The sequence below is a fragment of the Rattus norvegicus genome, chromosome 16 (assembly GCF_036323735.1).
Source record: "Rattus norvegicus strain BN/NHsdMcwi chromosome 16, GRCr8, whole genome shotgun sequence".
NCBI classification, from domain to species: domain Eukaryota; kingdom Metazoa; phylum Chordata; class Mammalia; order Rodentia; family Muridae; genus Rattus; species Rattus norvegicus.
In genome coordinates this window covers 84649545-84663260 of record NC_086034.1, presented here as the reverse complement: position 1 = coordinate 84663260, position 13716 = coordinate 84649545, and the positions used below count along the sequence as shown (strand labels likewise).

At 48.2% G+C, this 13716-nt stretch overlaps 1 protein-coding gene across 4 annotated transcripts in view; it reads right to left on the bottom strand.

The window, feature by feature from the left end:
* Positions 1–13644, bottom strand: part of Cars2 (cysteinyl-tRNA synthetase 2, mitochondrial) — a 39638-nt gene extending 25994 nt beyond the window's left edge. For 3 of the 4 annotated variants that reach the window (XM_006253460.5, XM_006253461.5, XM_006253462.5), the window contains exons 1-5: positions 10940–13644; positions 10705–10755; positions 9013–9130; positions 2272–2343; positions 1684–1789 (exon numbers count right to left, since the gene is read on the bottom strand). In XM_006253460.5, coding sequence (XP_006253522.3) covers positions 1684–1789; positions 2272–2343; positions 9013–9130; positions 10705–10755; positions 10940–11520 — 928 coding nt within the window. In that variant the 5' untranslated portion in view covers positions 11521–13644. The remainder of the gene's footprint in view (positions 1–1683; positions 1790–2271; positions 2344–9012; positions 9131–10704; positions 10756–10939) is intronic. The other variant, NM_001177684.1, reaches the window with a different exon arrangement.
* Between the last annotated feature and the right edge of the window lie 72 nt (positions 13645–13716).

Sequence of the window (13716 nt, the reverse complement as noted above, 5' to 3'; positions counted from 1 at the left end):
AGGTCTCTGCTCTATAACTTGGAGTCTAATGATCTACTCTGCTGCCTGGGTCTGGATGAACAAATGCTGGGTGGGCTCCTAAGGGACACGCTCAGTCATGGCATAGGACTTTGGGTGGCATCCCTGCTAAGCTGGTTTTGCAGAGTGATGCCTCAATGCCAGGACTAAAATGCTGCCGCTTCCCTGACGAAAGGAACCAGCTGTGGACCACATGCGCCCTCAGCACATGCATGGGAGCAAGGACACTGTTACCCTTGCTTTCCCACATATTACACTTGGGAAGGGAATGGGAAGCCATCCAGGAGTCTGTCTCAAGAACTGTTTTCTGGAGGGAGAGTCGGGTGAGGAGCTCCCAGATGGCTGGTGCAATGGCCACACGGCAGGAAAGCTGGTGGCCATGCCTCTTGTGTGCAGGAGGTGAGGCAGTATCCTCCATAGTTCTCCCAGCATAATGACTATCAACCAGGGCAGGCGACCAGCTTGAAATGGAGGAACTGCTTAAAATCAAGTAAAGTCGTCTGCGAGGTGTGCTGACTAGCCTTACGGCAGCTTCACACAAGCTAGAGCTAACTGAATGGAGGGAGCCTCAGTAGAGAAAATGCCTCCGTAAGATCCAGCTGTAGGGCAGTTTCTTAATTAGTGATTGGTGGGGGAGAACCCAGCCCACTGTGGGTGGGGCCATCCCTGGGCTGGTGGTCCTGGGTGCTCAGCAGTGGAAGCAAGCCAGGGGAGCAAGCCAGTAAGCAGCACCCCTCCATGGCCTCTGCGTCAGCGCCTGCCCTGTGTGAGTCCCTGCCCTGACTTCCTTCAACAATGAGTAGTGACATGGAAGTGTAAGCTGAATAAACCCTTCCCTCCCCGGCTTGCGTTCTGGTTGTGGTGTTTCACCACAGCAATAGAAACCCTCACTAAGACACTTCGTATCTGGTTAAGTGGCTCTGCAGACTGTGAAGACTCTGCGTAGAGAGAGAGACTTCTGCTTCTAACTGCTTGGCTGAGTAGGCTGCATAAACATGCGTTGCTTCCATAACATTTAACATACTACATTACACACACGCGCACACGCGCACGCATATGCACACACATGCACACGCACATGCACACACATGCGCGCGCGCACACATGCGTGCACACACCCATGCACATGCACACACATGCACACACACACGCACATGCACATAAAACGGGGTAGAGGGTGATAGAGGACAATACCTGACTCCTCCTCTGACCTCCCAATGCATTTGTGTATATAGATACAGGCCCCTGCGCGTGCGCGCGCACACACACACACACACACACACACACACACACACACACACAAACACCCTGAGATACAAAATTTAAAAAGATTAAACATAATCTGGAAAAAAAATGGACTCAAGAGGCTGGAGAGATCAGTGGTTGGGAGTGCTTCCGCTCTTGCAGAGGACCCACGGATAGTTCCTGATACCCATGTCGGGCAGCTCCCAATCGCTGGCTGACTCCCTCCACAAGCACACATCAGCACACACATACACATAAGTAAAAGTGAAAATTTAAAAGAATGAATTGGACCAGTGTTGCAGACTCAGCCCCAAGCCCACACCCACACAGCCAGCAAAGTGTCTGCCTCAGCCTAGGCACACCCTGCGTCTCACAGCTCCGCCATCGTCCCCCAAAGATTAGCTTTAACTTTCATGCTACCTGTGGCTGTCGCGTAAGCATGGCCATGGGCAATGATGCCTTGGATGAAAGAGATGATCTGAGGGATGTTCTCGGTGACTCTCAAGTACACGGTTGGCGGCAGGACCTGGGAGGAAGCAGAGATGTGGGCACCATGGGTGAGTCCCGAGCTTAGACTGCATGCACAGTCTAAGCAGGACAGGGCGGCAGCCATCCATGACTGCCGTGATGCCCCAGTGATCCAATGGCTTTTCCTGCGTGGTTTCCCTTCCAGCTCCCAACAGACAAGGCCACTGGGGGGGAATAAGGAGCCAGACAGTTAGACCTCGGTGCCAGGAATGTGCCTGGCTCTGATAGGAATGTAAGATAAATCAGGGCGTTCTGGCAAGGATACAGACAAACTTATTCACACAGGCTCCATCAGGCCCAGGCATCCCCTCATCCTGCTGCCCCCGGACAAGCTTCCTCCACTAAGCCCATCACAGGGTCCACTCTGCAGACCTAGATCTGTTCCCTTTCATCAGTCTTGACGCCAGTCGGGCACCAGCAACCCACTCTTCTGGATCACGTGGGTCAGCTACACTGACCCCTTACGCACGCACAGCTTACCTTCAGGGCTGCCATGTCTTGTTTAAATTCTTCCTCAAAAAGGCTGGCAAGAGAAGCGGGCGACACGTTCATCTGCACAAGGTCAGACAAGGACATCAGCACATCTGCAAGACCCACAGGCCCATCATGGCAGACCAGGGCCACCGATGCAGACAAGATGGTGGCCATGTGCCCCACTGGGGCTCAGTCTCAAGATCTGACTGTTCATTTTAGGTGTTAAGTCTACCCTACAGCTTAGTAGTCAAAAAGGACATATGGGCCCTGCCCTCTAGGTGCAGAGAAAAGCGGGTAACAGCACCATTTCTACCACACAAAAAATCAACCCTCGTCCCCCACGCGCAGCACGCATCGACTCCAAAGGACAAGCGATGAGTTTCCATCTCACCTTAACCACGGCAGAGGAAATGGTTTAAAAAAAAAAAAAGCCTAGAGAAGTACTTGAAAGTAAAAGGACGTGGTGATCAGTAACGGGTACCGAAGTCCTTGGACTGGAGCTCTCTGGAGCTCCTGAGGCTGCAGGAGGCTGCCACAGCAGGACATCTGGGCACACTGGCCTTCAGTGCTGGGATGTGGGTCTCTAAGCAGGGGACAGACATTCTGGTCCAGAAGCAAAGTTCCTGTAAATAATCCCAGACCGCATGGGGGAGGGGCAGGTGAGGCTCCACCCCAGCTGAGGAGCTACTGCAGCCCAGGGCTTCTTGAGTAGGGGAAGTCATTTTCCCACAGGGCTGTGGCATGCTCATCAGGGCGCATTATCTAAGTCAATGTTTTTATAAAAACAAACAAAAACATCAAAGGGGAAGACGCATGAGTGAGTATGTATGCATGTATGTATGTATGTGTGTATGTGTGTATGTATGTATGTGTGTATGTGTGTATTATGTATGTATGTATGTGTGTATGTATGTTTGTATGTATGTATGTGTGTGTTTGTGTGTGTATGTTTGTATGTATGTGTGTATGTGTGTATGTGTGTGTGTATGTATGTGTATGTATGTATGTGTGTATGTTTGTATTATGTGTGTATGTATGTTTGTATGTGTGTGTATGTATGTGTATATGTATGTATGTTTATATGTATGTGTGTATGTATGTATGTTTGTATGTATGTGTATATGTATGTGTGTATGTGTGTATATGTATGTACATAGTATGTATGTGTGTATGTATGTATGTTTGTATAAAATTGTCAAAGATAGTTTATTTTTAAATTAAAAGAAGTAGGTGCCAAATATTGGTAAATGCCTTTAATCTCAGCACTGGGAGGCAAAGGCAGGCAGATCTCTGAGTTCAAGGCTAGCCTGGTCTACATAGTAAGTTCCACCTCAACCAAGGCAACATAACAAAACTCTGTTTCAAACAAACAAACAAATAAAAAGCAGTCTTCATGCACGCCTTGTACAAGAATTCACAATCTACCTACACTTAGCAAGCATTTATGCAGCACCTACTGTGTGCTGGGCCTGCCTGAAGCACACCCAGCTACTTCGTGAAACGTGTACCCTTTTTCATGAGAGAAGAAATTTCTGCTCTGGAGCATCAAGAATCTCTCTCGGGCTGCAGAGATGGCTCAGCGGTTAAGAGCACTGGCTGCTCTTCCAGAGGTCCTGAGTTCAAATCCCAGCAACCACATGGTGGCTCATAACCATCTTTAATGGGATCCGATGCCTTCTTCTGGTGTGTCTGAAGACAGTGACAGTGTACTCACATGCATTAAGTAAATAAATACCCATTACAAAGGATCTCTCTCAAGTTTCTCCATGGCACTGGTGGAGCCTGGTGGCCAATGACGGTCAGGGTTCTAATGTAGTCGGCTTGCAGAAGCCACAGCACTGAGACTGATGCTGAGTAAGGACTGGGAGCTTCCTGCCACTTCTTTTGCTTCTTTCCAACTCTGTGGCCCCAGGCCTATCAGGAGCCACAATGGCCGGCCTGTGGTTCACCCCACAGCCCCTTAGATTGCTGGGAAGTCGCAGTGCCCAGGTGAGATACGCAAGCATCACAGAGTGAGTCCCCCGCCCCCTGCAGTCACACTCCCTCTGTAGGGCACAACACACGCTCTCCAAGTCTGCTGTGATCTTTACTCCTTCTAATTATGAGTAAGCGGGAGCACACCCCACGTGTCCAGATGCCCCAAAGCCCCTTCTATGGTCTCTTCTCCTCCTGATTTGTAGAAAGTACATTTACGCGCTGTGGGACTTACATATCTCCATCTATTTTTGCACATATCTGTATTTATCTCTGTTCAGTTTCATTTTTATTTTTATCTTGATAGCTTTCATCTTTCATTAGTTCTCTTAAGGTTTTTTTTTGTTTGTTTGTTTGTTTTGTTTTTTTTGTTTTTTGTTTTTTTGTTTTTTTTGTTTTTTCAAAACAGGGCTTCTCTTGTAGTCTTGGCTGTCCTGGAACTTGCTCTGTAGACCAGGTTGGCCTCAGATCCGCCTGCTTCTGCCTCCCAAGTGCTGGGATTAAAGGTGTACACTGCTACCACCGTGCCTTTTTTTTTTTCCAACTTTAAATTCTTTGTGTCTGGAGGTTTGCCTGTGTGCATGTCTGTGTAGTAGCACATGCATGCAATCCCCATGGAGGCCAGAAGAGGGCGTGAGGTCACCTGGAACTGAGTTACAGATGGTGGAACTGCAATGTGGGTGCTGGTGGTCAAAGCACGGTCCTCTGGAGGACAGCCAGCGCTCTGAGTCACTGAGCCATCTCTCCAGCTTCTCCTTTCCAGGTGTTTAACCATATGGTCATTCACAGCACTGAAAACTTGGCTTACGTTTTCCAGTCTTTTCTATTTCTCAGTCTTTCTACACAAATGGATCTGCACTCTCAAACATACTGAAAGACATCTATGGCCTCGCCCTTCTTATCTCTAATCTCTGATCTGCCTTAAACTGGCTGTGTGCAAGGTATCCAACTTGGGTTTATATTTTCTCCAGATGGCTACCCGACTGTCAACACTGTTTACTGAGTGATCCACCTCCCCCAACCCCAGTGATTTGAAATGCCATCTTTTATCATAAAACAAACCCTGTGGATTACTTTGTGTATTTCTGGACTCTTATGTCCCACCATCTGGTTATTCATGCTCTGTACAACAGTGTCTGACTGCAGCAGGCTTTCTCTGACAGAGGGCAGAATGGGCTGCAGAAATGGGAGGTAGACAGGGAGAGGGGGAAGGAGGGAGGGACAAAGGACCCTCTAGGGAGTACGGCACAGACACCTTAATTCCCAAGCCTTGGGATAATGCATACAACCTATTATACATCACTCCTGTGTATGCGCGCACGCGCGCACACGCGCACATACACGCATAGTGTCATGCGACTTCTACTGGGGAGACAGAAGGAAACAGAGAAAGTCAAGTTCATGGTGAGCCAGTGAGTTTACTGAGACTCCTAGCAGGAGCATGCATGACTCACCAAGCAACTGTGGAATCCCCTGCATAGGTTACTATCCAGAAGCACCAACAAAGAATCCTGCTCCAGTCAACAATCTCAGGGTGAGAGACCTGAGGATCTCATGAGATGCAAGGGCCTCCCTTCTCCCAGGAGGGAATGATCTTGCGAGGGTCTCGTGCTAAGGTGATCCTAGCTGCCCTTGTTCACAATAGTAATGACTAAGTCCAGAGAAAGCAAATACACACACACACACACACACACACACACATATTTATATACACATGTGTTTATATCATATACACACATATAAACAGAAAGTTACTGATAGGTGGTGGTGGCAGCGCACGTCTTTGATCTCAGCGCTTGGGAGGCAGAGGCAGGTGGATCTCTGTGACTTTTAGGCCAATCTGGCTTATAGCATGAGTTCCAGGATTACACACACACACACACACACACACACACACACACAAAACCAGATCAAAGCAAAACAAAAATAAAAACAATAAAACCACACACAAAGAAGAAGAGAAGAAGAAGGGGCGGGGGTACTGGAGAGATGGCTCAGAGGTTAAGAGCACCGACTGCTCTTCCAGAGGTCCTGAGTTCAATTCCCAGCACACACATGTGGCTCACAACCATCTGTAATGGGATCCAGTGCCCTCTTCTGGTGTGGCTGAAGACAGCTACAGTGCACTCACATATATAAAATAAATAAGTCTTAAAAGAAGAAGAGGGTGAGGAGGAGAAGAAGAATTAGGAAAAGGTGAAAGGAGAAGATGAAGAAGAAAGGGATGAAAGAGAAGGAAGAGGAGGAGAAAGAGGAGGAAGAGGAAGAGAATTCTAACTAAGGCTACAACATGGTGGATCTTGAGATCATCATGAGCAGTGTTCCCAGTGGCTGCAGCCCAGCCTGTTACCCAGTAAGTGTTCTTCACAAAGGCCAGGGCATGAGCTAGCAGCTGCCCACTGTGGAGCTGGACACAGAATAAGACTCATGAGGTGCTCCTATTCTCTTGGGACGCCTGTTCCCACTGAGGTCAGCTTCCCTTCTGACCTCCACCAGATTCAAGCAGAGAAACTCAAAGCCAGATGTGTGCAAAGGCACCCAGGATGCAGAGACAGGTGGGACTGTAGGCCAGCCTGGTCTACACAACAAGCATTCTGTCTCCAAAAAAAAGGAAAAAAAGGAAAGAGTGTGGGAGGTGTTAATATCCCTCAGGCTACAGAGACACAAAGGACTGGGTGTTTCACAGTAACCCTCAGTTGTGGAAAAAGAGAGGAATATTCTGCAGAGCAGTGGGTGTGGTGGTTCACACCTCTAATCCCAGCACTTTGGAGGTAGAGGCCAAAGGGTGGAGGTTAGAGTTCAAGGTCATCTTCAGCTACATAGGGAATTAGAAATCGGGGCTGGGGATTTAGCTCAGTGGTAGAGCACTTGCCTAGCGAGAGCAAGGTCCTGGGTTCGGTCCTCAGCTCCGGGGGGGGGAAAAAAAAAAAGAGACCCAAGGGAGTTAGAAACCACGTTGGGCTATATGAAACCTTGCCAAAAAAAAAAAAAAAAAAAAAAAAAAAAAAAAAAAAAGGTAACACAAAACAACACAACACAAGCTGGGTGGTGGTGGCACAGGACTTTAATCCCAGCACTTCAGAGGAGGCAGAGGCAAACAGACCTCTAAGTTGAAGGCCAACCTGGTCTACAGAGTGAGTTCCAGGACAGCCAGGGCTACATAGAGAAACCCTGTCTCAAGAAACTTAAACCAAACCAAACAAACAAAAACCCCACAAACATTTCAGAAAATATTTCCTCACTGAAAAGGCAAGTCATGAAAGGCAAGGTCAAATTGCCCCAGAAAGCCCTCTGGTGAGGGTGCATTCAGGACGCAATGCCCATTCACCGGAAGAACCCAGAGAGCCCCTGACCTCATGCTTGCTGGGCTAACTAACACCTCCTCCACTAAGTCGTCAGAGCACGCTGGTGTGGGGCCCAGACTGAGGAGGCACCCGTGCTTCCTGCTGTAGGGCCTCGGGCAGAAGCTATTCACACAACACCATAAGAAGGGCCTGCCTGCATAGGGGTGAAGTCAGATGCCTGGGGCTGTGGGCCCACTCCAAGGCCCACACCATTTGAAGGTTCTGGCCCACCACACATGTTCCTGTACAAATGGAGGGAAAATAACTCAAAGTGAAGGCCCTGATACCCTGAGACGGTCAATGAAATGTCAGAGAAGGCATGAGGCGAGGATGCAGTGCCTGACAGGTGGGGTTGGGAGAGGGTGGGGAGTGTATGTATGAGGTAACCAGCCTCTAGGGAGGAGCCAGCAGGCTGGAACTGTGTCACTGACGCCCACCTCCTGGCCAGGAAGGACACAGGTGGTCATGCTAGCAAGTGTCCTTGGGTCTAGAAGGTTCGCAATGGAGTAGTCAGGGAGGAGTGTCATAGTTGGCACAAGCCTATTCACAGATGATGTGAGTGGTGGGGGTAACTCAGGAATCTGCGTACGGTTAATACAGACGACCTTATTTCAAAACGGCTTGAAAATCCCAAAACAGAACGTGTGTGGATACACACAGGTCTTCTGCAGAGGTCATGGTTTCCATGCGTTCTATTGGGATATCTGTGTCTGTGTCTATATGTCCTTCCTGTGATTTTTCGTTGGCTAATATTATTGATTATTATTGATTACTGTTGTTATTCTGATTTGTTCTTTTGTCCTATTCTTGTTTGATATTCTGTTTTATTTTTAGACACCTGTTTGTTTTCTAATGAGAGAAAGGATGTGGATTTGAGTGGGTGAGGTGAGGAGAATCGGAGCTGGGGAGGGAAGACCATAATCAGAATATATTATATGGAAAAACTATTTTGAAATTAAAGAAAAAAATTAAAAATAAATAAACAGGAGTACAAACTCTGCCTGCCTGGCACACATATGCACCTCCTAGTGGTCAAGAAACACACTGCACCACTCCCGAGGCCAGGCTGACCCGGGCTATTGGAGCCAACCTGGGGTACAGAGTAAGACCTTGTCTCTAACAGCAAAACAAAAGAAACATGGAAACGAGGCATCGGAGCATAAGCACAAGGGTGTCCAAGGTCAAAGTCAGGGCTCAGGGCGTCTTGGTAGAGCTGGAGTGAGGGGCTCACCACAGGGAGGGATGGGGACACCACTCGAGGGGATGTTTCTCCACACCACCATTGACTTAACTTCCTGACTGGGAAAAGGGTATAACCTGCCACTGTCTCGGGGACACATAAGGATCACGAGTACTAGGAAAACATGAAGTAGACTCAGCAGGGGATGGCCGCTCAACTTGCCAGTCAATGTGAGGCCGTTGTGCTTACCTCGTTAGCTCTCTTGATTATTTTATCATCCACATCGGTAATGCTCATCGCCATGACAACATTGCATCCAAACACACTGGTCAGGATCCTTCGGATGATGTCAAATCTGACATATGAGCTAAAAGGAAAACACTGCTGGGTTGTCTTCAACACACACGATCAACGTGTTAATTTACTTATTCTATTTTTGGCTCTCGAGACAGGGTTTCTCTGTATATCTGTGTAGCCCTGGCTGTCCCAGAACTCACTCTGTTGACTAGACTGGCCTCAAACTCAGAGATCTATCTGCCTCTGCCTCCCCAGTGCTGGGATTAAAGGCACATGCCACCACTACCACCACCGGGCCACAATTTTATTTTTAACCCCATTTTTTTGTTCTTGTTTTTTGTTTGTTTTTCCACACAGGGTTCCCCTGGCTGTCCTGGAACCAAGCTGGCCTCAAACTCAGAGAGACCAGCCTTTCTCTGCCTTTCTCAACTACTGGGATTAAAGGCATGCACCACCACTGCCCAGCTTTTAAAAATTATGTTATTTTTGATTAACTTGTTTTATTTCGGTGCTGGAGAGATGGCTCAGGGGTTAAGAGGACTGGCTGCTCTTCCAGAGGTCATGAGTTCAATTCCAGCAACCACATGGTGGCTCACAGCCATCTGTAATTGGATCCAAAGTCCTTTTCTGGTGTCAGTGACAGTGTGTTCATTTGCATAAAATAAATAAATATTTTTTAAAAAACTTGTTTTATTTCATGTAAGTGTTTTGCCTGTGTGTATGTACATGTACCATGTATGTATTTGATGGTTGTGAGCCATCATGTGGGTGATGGGAGGAATTTAGGTCCTCTACAAACAAGTACTCTTAAGCATTAAGTCATCTCTCCAGCCACCAATAGTAGTTTATTATTACTGCTACTACTACTACTACCACTACTACTACTACAGTAATAGTATTACTACTATTGCTACTACTGTGTGGGTGGTATGCATGCTGTGTATATATATATATATATATATATGTGTGTGTGTGTGTGTGTGTGTGTGTGTGTGTGTGTGTACACACTAGAGGACAGATGTGCAGAATGCATGTTGAGGTCAGAGGACAGTTTGTGGGACTCAGTTCTCTCCTTTCACCAAAGTGAATCTTGGGGATCAAACTCAAGTCATCAGGCTGGTTCAAGAGGCACCTTTACCCAGCAGGCCATCTCTCTGGCCACATCACTATTCTTGAAAAGAAATGTGTTACAATGTAACACGCTACTATGTAACTTCCAAACTGGGCGCTACAGTTGATGCTTGGTTCACGGGGAACTAATCCAAGTACTTTTTCACAAGCTGGTCCCACCTAGAGGCCCAGAAGGGCCTTGTGAAAAGAAACAAAAGCAACCACATCAGTTTCAGGGTACAATATTGCTGTTCTTAAGATTACAGCTGTTGAATGAGAACATGTAATTCGCAAAGGGGTCACTCGCTATTCCTCCACAGCAACTCCCTGCGTGCATGTCCAGACCTGAGCAATGGGTATGCCACTCCGAACTGCTATAAAGACCAAAGAGACTAACATTCCGGCGTCTCATAATTCCCACAATGCAGCCATCACTCAGTTCACTTAACAGCTTATAAAATAAGCTAACAGTTTACTCTTTGCATAATAAATAACCCTCTGACTTTGTCAAAGGTTCAAATCTAGGAAACTCACCAAGCATGGCCAAGGTGCGCATGGTCGTACACAGTCGGTCCACAGCTATACCTGGGAACATATTAAGATCCACTATGTGTGAGATCTGCAAGAAAGAGCCCTAAGCCTTCCTTAACAACCTTCACTGACGCCCTGGGGACCACATGTCAGGCTTTCAGGACTGACTGGCCTCCGAGCGCCCTCCGGCCCCGCCCTGTCCCGCCCCTCCCCTCCCCTCCCCTCCCGACGCACGCACCAGGAGACTGCGTCCGAGCGGCCCACGATCAGCGGCTCCTTCTTGCCTGTGAGGCTGTTATGCACCTGCACACCGGTGTCCTGGCCTTGTGGCCGTTGCCATGCCCGCCCGCGCCGCCCGAGAACAAGCGCGGCCCGGAGCAGCGGAGCGCCCGGCCCAGGCCGGAGCGCCCTCAGCATATTGGGGACAGATCCAGCGAACAGGCGTAAGGCAAAATCCTGCAGGCCGGGCCACGCCCACGAAGGCCAAGCCCCGCCCGACGAGCAGAAGCCACGCCCGTGCCTCACGGGGCTCCGCCCAGTCCCGGAAGCGGCTTCATTGCCTGGAATCTGGAAGTGCTTAGGCTTTTGGGCAAGGCTGCAGCGGAGGAGAGGAAGGGAGGCCCGAACCCCCAGGCCCATCCCCTTTTTAGCACAGATCTCGCCACTTTTCCTTATGGGTAAACTGGTCATGGTGTACATCTTTGTGTCTGCTGCTTGGACCTGATGTGCCCCGCAATACAGTTTTGTACCCAGGCGAGCACATGATATGTGTTTCTCAGCACACCACTCCAACACACTACGCACCACAGCTGCGGTCATTACGCCCTCAGCAAACACCTCAATATGTGTGCCTTAACACACTGTACCCCACCATACATACAGCATGTCTGCAAATATGTACCTTGCCACAATCAGTACAGGTAGATCAAAACTACATACCAAACTGCCTGTCTGCAGCACAGTACACATAGTATTTGCATACTCCATACAGTCCTGTGGGCTTAGAATGAAAGAACCACACCAGGAAATGACCCTTTCCTCAAGAATATGTAGCTGGAAGTGTCTGCTGGAGGGATGGCTGCCCTTGGAGAGGACCCAGGTCTGAGCATCCACGCGGCTACTCAAGAGCTTGTAATTCTTGTTCCGAGAGGGTTCAAGGCTTCTTGTGGACACAGCCGGCACTGCATGCATGTGGGCCCCAGACACGTGCAGGCAAAAATACCCTTATACATAAGAATAAATCCTTTAAAATTTTTTAGAAACAAGATGGATACAGTGGTATCCATCTGTATTTGAAGATTTGGGGAGATACAGAAGCATCAGTGAGTTCTAGACCAGCCTCAGCTACACGAGACCCTGCTTTAAAAACGAGTAAAGATGAAAAGGATATCATGGGTTGGGGATTTAGTTCAGTGGTAGAGCGCTTGCCTAGGAAGAGCAAGGCCCTGGGTTTGGTCCCCAGCTCCGAAAAAAAAAAAAAAGAAAGAAAAAACTGCGAAAAGGATATCATTCGTGTCTTGAGAACTGTTCTGAGTTACGTTCAAATGATCGCCACAAAGGTATCCCTATTGGTGGTTTACAAAAGCGAAGACTCCTTTGCTTGTCCAGTTAGGGCCCTACGACACTGCGCATGCTCAGTCCTTTGGTCTTTCGGTCTTCCCCTTTTTTGATGTTCTCTTGAAAGGCAATGATTAGGCAGACATGTTGCTCCTAGAACACTTTTTTCCTGAAGATTCTGTACTCTAACTGCCTGCCCAAAGCTAGGCTTCCGGGTAATACAGATCGTGTTCTATACATTATGGTAGTCAAATTCATGGTCTCCAGATGTCCCAAGCTCTCTGGGAATATTCTTCTTCTTCACAGCTCCCTGTCTTCGCGGCATTTTGCCATGGCGAATGTGTGCACAGTTATTTGTCTCCCTTCTACAGTAATGTGAAATTCTCTTTCTGTGCCCCACCCCAGTTGTTGAGCTATGGTTTCACTCTGTAGCCCAGGCTGCCTCAGCCTCCCCCAATGTGGGGACTACAAGTGCAGGCTTCTCCCACTCCTTCAATATGTAACTGTAAACTCTTTTGAAATCCTTGCCATACCCTGCAAATTCAGCAAAGAGCTTGGCCTGAGAAAGTCACTCAAAAACTTCCTGTGCAGGCAGTGAAATCCCGGATGGAGAAAGCTTTGGATCTGATATGAGGTGGGCCTGTCTAAAACACAGATCCCACAGGCCAGAACGCAGAAGCCCAGGGAGGAGCCAGAGCAGACGGTTTAAAAACAGCTCTAGGAAGTCTGGGAGCCAAACCTTCCATGGTTTTGAATGGCTGGCGTGTTTGGCTTGGCCACAGGAGATCATGATTTCAGAGCCAACAATGGCGTTTTCTATCGGCTGCAAAGCAGACTCTCAGGTGTTCCACCTCAACTGGAGTCTGCTCCTCGTTAAGCCTTCTGAGAGTCGTCCAGATGTTTGTGGGATGTGTGTGGTGGCTCACACCTGTGATCCTGGAACTCGGAGGGAGGCTCAAGCTGAAGTTCTTCAGGAGTGAGACCAGCCTGGGCCTCGATGTGAGTTCTGGTCCAGCCTGAAGTATAGTACTAACCTATCTTTAATACACACACACACACACACACACACACACACACACACACACACACACACACACACACACGGGCTGAAGAGATGGCTCAGTAGTTCAGAGCACTGGTTGCCCTTCCATAGTATCTTGGTTTGATTCCCAGCATCCACCTGTAACTCTGGGTCCAGGAGGTAGGATGCCTTTTTCTGACTTCTACAGGCACCTCTTGCACATGCTACACAGACATATATGCGGACAAAATACCCATACGCAGATTATAAAATGAATATAAAGAACAGAAAATGGTAAGTATAACTTACTAGCTGCTGATGCTTAAATGGGCGACCCTTCGTACTGAACCTCTGTGCATAGGCTGTTAAGGTGGATTGAAAGCAACCAGGATGACTTACCACAATATAGCGCAGAGAAGACCCTGTTCAAGTCACCA